This window comes from Chelonia mydas, chromosome 1, assembly GCF_015237465.2.
Source record: "Chelonia mydas isolate rCheMyd1 chromosome 1, rCheMyd1.pri.v2, whole genome shotgun sequence".
In the NCBI taxonomy this organism is placed as follows: domain Eukaryota; kingdom Metazoa; phylum Chordata; order Testudines; family Cheloniidae; genus Chelonia; species Chelonia mydas.
This window is the reverse complement of record NC_057849.1, coordinates 207,406,786-207,414,349: the sequence shown is the minus strand read 5'-3', so window position 1 is coordinate 207,414,349 and position 7,564 is coordinate 207,406,786. Positions and strand designations below refer to the sequence as shown.

The 7,564-nt window shown below is 45.0% G+C and overlaps 1 protein-coding gene across 1 annotated transcript; it reads right to left on the bottom strand.

Moving 5' to 3' along the window:
• Window positions 1–309: 309 nt before the first annotated feature.
• On the bottom strand, window positions 310–6,998 carry TMEM139 (transmembrane protein 139). The gene is made up of 3 exons (XM_027828780.3): window positions 6,472–6,998; window positions 3,907–4,215; window positions 310–2,183 (listed from the first exon to the last, which is right to left on the bottom strand). The coding sequence occupies exons 2-3, from the start codon at window positions 4,152–4,154 to the stop codon at window positions 1,772–1,774; spliced, it is 660 nt and encodes a 219-aa protein (XP_027684581.1). The 5' UTR covers window positions 4,155–4,215; window positions 6,472–6,998; the 3' UTR covers window positions 310–1,771.
• Between the last annotated feature and the right edge of the window lie 566 nt (window positions 6,999–7,564).

Here is a 7,564-nt window from a genome sequence, read left to right as displayed (position 1 = left end):
CTGGATGTATACTCACCCCACCCCTGCTGCTGGCTATGATACCTCATTCTCTGATCTAGGGTTCATTCCTTTAGTCCACTGTGCTTTGCAGTGTGCATCTGGGCTTCTTGTTCTAGATCATACTGCTTCATTCTTTGTCTCTCTATGCCCCTTCTGTCAAGAGGCTCCATTGCAGTATTGTTTTGAACATGCAAAGGATTCCAGTAGAATCAAAAGCTTTATTTCGGAAGTTCTAGTCTGGTTCAAGGAGTGGTAGACCTGCTACTGTTTTAAGTATGAAGAGTACTGCTTCTCTCTCTCTCTCTCTCTCTCTCTCTCTCTCTCCCTCTGCAATAGTGCCTCTATGGGAAACAAAATTAATATAGTTCAAGGCCAAAAGAGACTGCCATATAAGATGTCACACACACTTTTTTTCTTCCTATCCGTTGTCTTGTAAGTTGTTTGGGACAGCAACTGTCCTTTACTATCTGTTTATCAGTGCCTAACGCAATGAGGTTCTGATCTTGGTTGGAACATGTAGCCATTACTGTAATACCAATAATATTTAATAAGTCACTGGGAAGTGAAGCTTTGGCTGAAAGACACTTAATTGTATTTTTAAAAAATCGTAAATCAACAGCACTAAAAATACAAGTTAAAAAAATATATAAATTCAAGACTGTAGTAAGCTGGAACCTAGATTTCTGGTTATTCTCCAAGGATGCAGGGCAACTTGGGCTCCTGCAACTGATGCAGCTGCACTGGGCTGTGGCCTTCAGTGGCTCTAGAACACTTTTTGCAATAAGTTCCACATGCACAGACCCATCTGATTCTGGTCCCAGCAGTTCATGGCAGACAGTTAAGTCCCTTAATTCCTTCTCCCAGCTTCCTTTAAGACAGTTGTGTTTCTTCGCCACCTTTTGGCTCCATGGAGAGAAGGCAAAGGAATCTGTGGGGTCCCATAAATAGCTTTTCAGGAGGGGATGCAGACAGACAGGGACTTTGTGTAATGTAGGACCCTATAAAATGTAGGGCTGTCTCTGCAAGGCCGTGAATGTCTTTGGTACCTGCTGGTGAGTAGTCACTCATTTCTGTTTCTCATCTAAGACTACCCTGGTTCTGAACAACCTACTTTAAGGGATAGTTTCTAACTCACAGCCCATCAGTTATTGTATTATTTCTGGAAAAACCCAAAACTTCATTTCTGAGGAAAATGCCAAGACAGCATGAAATCTAAGGAATGATCCAGGATGTTGGCAAATATGTGTGTGTTTGAGGATAGTAGGTAAGTGGGTGGACATTCATGTGTGCGGGGAGAAGTATACAGTACATATATGTGTGTAGGAAGTAGTAAGAGTGTTTGTGCAGAGAGTAGCAGATAATGTGAGTGTGCATATGAGAGAGGGAGTGAGTGTGTGTTCATGAAGGGGATAGTAGGTAGTTTTGTTCATGTAGGAAGGTAATGGATAGTGTGTGTATATGTGTAGGAAATAGCAGGTGGTGTTGGAGTGGGTGAGTAGTGTATGCGTGTAAGGAGAGAATGGGCCGTGTGTGTGGAGAGGTACAGAGTGTACTGTGTGTAGGGGCAGGGGTCTTTTGTGCACTGTCCTCTTCACATTTCCAGTTTATAGGCCTGGGCTCAATGTTCCATCTTTGCCCCACATGCTCCATTGTGGACCCTTTGGTGCTTCCATGACATGGCCCGCAGCACTGAGCCCCTTTCTCCAGTTTGTGGTGGCACTAGATGGGTTTTGTGCCTCATCCACAACAAGCAGGCTCTGTCTGTTTTTAATCATTGTCTTGAGGGTTGGAAAGCTTCTGCAAAGACATCATCATCAGTGGGACTCTCATAAGCAGGTGGTGGGGTGAGTGGCTCCAGCCGTTCCAGCCTCTCTTCAACACCTTTGACGTCATGGATATCTGAGACAAAGCGCTGCATCCTCGGGGGCAGCACCAACCTAAGGTGCAGCCTGGAGCCTGCGTCTGCCTCAGAGGCACGCCTGATGCCTGATGCCACTGAGATGCTGAAGGTCTCCGCCCCAGTTTCTGCCATGCTGGGCGGCTCAATGACCACACTGTATGGTGGGGGCTCCCCTACTGTTGAGGGCACTGTGCCTGAATTGGAGGTGATCGTCCAGACTGTTGGGGCTGGTGTCATTGTCACCACCTCCTCATAGGCTGGTGCTTCATAGGCAGCATTCACCCTACACACAAAAGATAGGGACATTGACTAAATAGGACATTGTGATGTTTATACTCTACACAGAGATAAACCCATGAGGGAGGGGATCTGAGTCCTCCAGAATGGGGGCCATGCAACAGACAATAGCTCAACAGGCCAGCAGTTCTCAGATCATTAGTCCATATGGTCCTGTATGCCATGTTCTGCCACTCTAAATCAGAACACTGGTCCATATAATTCAATATCCCACCTCCTGTTGTGCAGGATCCAAACAATGGTTCATCTAGCCTGGTATTCCAACACTTGCCACAATGGATCATACTAGTCTATCTAGTCTGGTTTCCTCCTGACCCATCAACTGGTGCTCAGTTTAGCAGACATAGCAGATCTGCCAGCATTTAAAATCAATTAATAGGGAGAAAAAATACTGCACCTTTTAGCTCTACCGTACTATATCAGACTGGCAGTGGTGGGTTTTTTGAAGACAAAGAGTAAGGAAAATAAGAAATACTGTATTTTAGTTTAAATAATAGGAACTTTCTATTCCACGTAGAGTTAACAGGGGTATCTGTCAGGAGAACTGACAGCCCTTGTCATTTTTATCCTAGGTAACAACATTGTAGATGCAGTTCTTCCTAATAATATCTAATCTTTTTTTTTAAACTCTCATGAGCTATTTGCCTCCAGAATAGGCAGCAGCAATGAACAATATCTAAAAAAATATTTAAATCAGTTTTTAATATGTTGCCTTTCTAATAATAAATAATCTTTTCCTCTTATACAGCATCTGAGGATCTGAAAGCATTTTACCAAGATGGGAACTTCTTATCTCCATTTTAGAGATAGGGAAACTGAGGTACAGAGAACTTAAGGCCCTGTGTGGACTCTATTTTTGGGTGTCTATAGACAATTTGGGTCTAATTTATGTAGGTGCTGAGCACCTACAACTCTAATTGAAGCCAATAGGAGTTGTGGGTGTTCAACGCCTCTCAAATTTAGTCCCTGTGTGTCTCAAGTTGGACAGTCAAAACACAGAGGCACCAAAAATTAGAGACCACTTTTCTAGGGAATAATTGCCCTGGAGATGAGGTTCGGAGAAGCGAGCAGCACAAACCTAGCTGAGACTTACCATAGCATTTCCCCAGCTATTTCTATCTCCTATCTTGTCTGGCTCATTTTGTTGCAAGACAGTAGTTGTTCTGTTCTGGCTCATTAGTGATGCTAGCATTCAGGAAAGAGTTGCAGGGAAGATTGGGGTAAGACATGATTACTCAGGGGCAGAGAAAACTGGGCTGGATCTATGTGGCCTCTGAAATGGGCTCTGAGTCAGTGAAGGGAATACCATGAATGTGATTTCTGTGTTGTAAAGAATACTTAGCCCAGTCTTAACAGGAGGATGGACAAGATGACTTCTAAAGGAGTGTTTCTCAACGACTGGTCCATGGACCAGCGCCAGTCCCTGAGATCTCCCTGACACAGTTTAGGAAGGCAACAAACCAGTACCTGGTATAAAAAAAAATGGGAAACACTGCTCTAGAGGACCCTTCCAGCCCTTCATTTCTAAAATCCTATGACTTCGGGAACCTCCATATGGGAGGAGAAGAGATTACTGTGCCTCCTGGAATGGACTTTGACTTTTGCCTCTTGGGAGAAGGGTAGCAGAAGAATGAGGAAAGGGAAAGATTAAAATGGTTGTGACTGAAGGAAGGAGTAAATAAAGGGAAGTAATAGATATAGTTGCTTACCCTGCCTGGCTCTGCCTCCTTGTGGCTGCCTGATTTGTATCCTGTGGGTGCCGATGCTTCAGGAAGCATTCCACAAACACACTCAGCAGGTAGCCAATCAGGCACATGCCCCCCACCCCCAGGAAGAAGAATCCCACTGCGTTGATGTTAGAGGAGATAGCCAGCATGGTGACCCCAGTGAGAAGTGCAGCAGTGAAGACAAACAACAGAGCTTGGCGGATGCCTCTCCAATGTGACTCTACCCACATGGTGATGTGGATGGTGATGGCAGGCAGTGGGAGAAGGCTGGGCAGCTGGGGAAACAGAGATCTGTGGAAGATATGGAGGGGTTTTGAACATGAAACATGAGACCACAAAACATGTCAACCTGGGTGCATGCCTGTGCAAATACATGCCACCACAAGAACATGCACATGCACAACACAGGGACACAGGTATATAAATAGATGCCAATATCAATACACATCACCATGAGGACATGCTTATGCAAATACACACCAAATGTAGGATACACATATGCAAACATGCCTACAGGTCAACATGCACAAATATGAGGAAATTAGTGTGGACAAATGTACACATACAGACATGCAAATACTCTCCCATGAGGGCATATATAAAACAAATGGACAGGCAAACACAACAGAGTAACAAAAGATAATGGAATGTGGCATGTACACACTTGAATCCTTGAACACAGGAATATCAGTTGCCTGAGCATAAGCATCTGTTGTCAGATAATGTGCAACATGCAGCCATATACCTAGAGCCCTGTGTGGCTACATAATTTGTTCCCACATCTGATCTGCAATCCACAAAAAATGGTCTGTGGATATCCACATCCACAGATGCACATATCTGCAGATATAAAGTGGATATCCGCAGATTTGCAGGGCTCTATGCATACCCTATGGCTGTGACCAGACTCAGCTTTGATTCCAGCACACAGGCAAAACTCAGCACTAATCTTGGGGATTATTTTAGATGCACTGTGGCCCCTCCAAATTCCTTTCTGTTGGCTGGCTGTTTCCCACCTCCACGTTCCAAGTACCCCAGTTGACTCCCTGGTTGACTCTCCCTGTCGTCTTTTCTTTGTTGCAGGAGACAGGGATTATCATTGTGTTGCAGCCTGTATGTCACAAATACCAGGGACCTCTGGTGCTGAAGCAAAGACCAGAAGTAAGGAGTTGTCCCCTCCTTTCCCCCGCTTAGTGGGAAAACTCAGGAGAATAGAGCAGGCAAACCTCAGAGTCAATACTTACAGCACAGCGAAATTACAGTGCAAGGGCGCCCTCTATCATCTGACACTAGCACAAGTCTCGTCTAACAATTGGCCAATCCTAGGGAAACACTTGAGGGAGCCCTCTCCTTGCTTTATGGTGTTAGTGAACATTGGTCCCATAAGCCAGCCACAAGCTCATCCCAGGCTAGGGAATGCTCTCCTTATGTGAAGTCAGTGCTGTATTGAACGCTGCTTCTAAGGCCACCCTGTCCCTATCTAAGATCAACGCAGACTTTGTTAGCAAACACTGGACAGTTCCAGGAACATTCTACAGAGAGAGGGCCCTTGCCTCCCATGTTGCTAATGCAGAGCCTGAGACTAGGAATGGAGCTGCATACCTAGGAAATCCCAGACTCAGGCTGGGGAGAAAGGAGAGAGGGACAGAGAACAGGAAAAAGACAGAAATGGTGACACAGAAAGGGAGAGAAGTGATAGGAATACAGACACCAGTGCTGGACATTTGCCTGGACCTACACAGGATGTTTTTTGTTTTTGTAATCAAAATCAAATTTCTCTTTATTTAATGCTTACTCTTGCATTCACACAGATTATACAGATTCACACACCTTCAAACACACACGCATACAAACCATATACAGATATAAAAACACATTTGCATACATACTTTCATAGGCATACACTTGCACATACATGTATTCACATGCAGGTGAATACACCCACAGAGGCATGTACACATTCACAAACAGGCACATACATGGACATGTTCATGCATGTACCCAGACATACCACAGACACACAGTAATACAGGCAACCACATCTACTCCCAAGCACACTCTCAAGTATTCTTACTTAGATAGGCACACTCACAAACAAATGTTCATACACACATTGTGTCAAATGCCATGCCTAGATTTAAAAAAGGAATGGGTGATATTATGAGCAGTAATAGTTGTAATTCTACAAACCAGACTAGGGCTAATCAAATCTTATGTTTCAAGACATCAGGAGGGAATATCCTCATAACATTTGCCTTTCTCTGAAGCACCTAGTATGCGCACTGTTCCAGTGGGGGCTAACCCTGTAAGCCTACTTATGTGTGCACTCACACTCTCTTTTACACACCTCCCTTCCCCCATAGACAAATACAAAGCTGTGGTATACGTACAGTTATACCTATGCACATCTGAACTCCTGCAAGCACATATGCACATTCATACACGTTGATACACACAGCAGTCACACAGACACACATTCTCCAGCTGCCTCCATCAAGACAGTCCCTTGCAGCAGCCTTTGTGCCATCACTTTCAGCATGCACTCACCAGAGATAGCCTTCTGGAGCCAGTACCAGCCGATATATTCTCTTGCCTTCTCTCTTCATCCCAAGGAACTATCTGTAAGCCTCTTTTGAATATATTCCTTGCCTTCCTCTCCCTGACCTGAGAAAGAGATGCTACCAAAAGCTCTCCCTTCTCTTCCCTTGACTCCTTTCACACTCCCAAGGGAGCTCTTTATATGCTGGTGAGCAGTGAATGTGGGAAGGTGGCAAACCACAGGGAGACCTTGTTACAGTGGCCTGGCCTCCTTTTTCCAAGCACTGAATCCAAAGTTTCACTTCTGTGTGATCATCTATTTTCTCTTTTTTCTCTCCTCTCTTCTGTGCTCCTTCTCGCTCCTCTTTTCTCCTCCCCGTTCTTTCCCTAGCTGTTCTGTCCTAGCAGAGCAGGAAGCTAGCTGGGGGAAAGGGCGGGGTTTGTAGTGTGGGTGTGCTTGTGTCTGTGTTTCTGGCCCACCTCCCTCTACTAATATACGTTCTCTCCTTTCTCAGTGAGGATTTTATTCTTTCTCCCTGCCCTGCAGAAAGGCCCCTGATCCCTGTCCAGGCCCAGCCCAGAAGCACCATGGCCCACACATAAAACTTCTATGAGCTCTATGAAAATGTAAGGTTTCAGAGTAACAGCCGTGTTAGTCTGTATTCGTAAAAAGAAAAGGAGTACTTGTGGCACCTCAGAGACTAACCAGTTTATTTGAGCATGAGCGTTCGTGAGCTACAGCTCACTTCATCGGATGCATAGCATATCGTGGAAACTGCAGAAGACATTATATACACACAGAGACCATGAAACAAAACTTCCTCCCACCCCACTCTCCTGCTGGTAACAGCTTATCTAAAGTGATCATCAAGTAGAGCCATTTCCAGCACAAATCCAGGTTTTCTCACCCTTCCCCCCCACACACACACACACACATACAAACTCACTCTCCTGCTGGTAATAGCCCATCCCTCTTTGAAACCTCTCTTTATAATGCGCATGATAATCAAGGTGGGTCATTTCCAGCACTAATCCAGGTTTTCTCACCCCCCCACACACACACCCCTCCAAATACCACACACACAAACTCACTCTCCTGCTG

Excerpts from the sequence above, each read along its gene's own strand:
- TMEM139 (XM_027828780.3), bottom strand. The coding sequence starts at position 4,154 with ATGTGGGTAGAGTCACATTGGAGAGGCATCCGCCAAGCTCTGTTGTTT. Across the intron at positions 2,184-3,906 it reads AGGAGGCAGAGCCAGGCAGG|GGTGAATGCTGCCTATGAAG; the intron begins GTAAGCAACTAT and ends TTTTGTGTGTAG.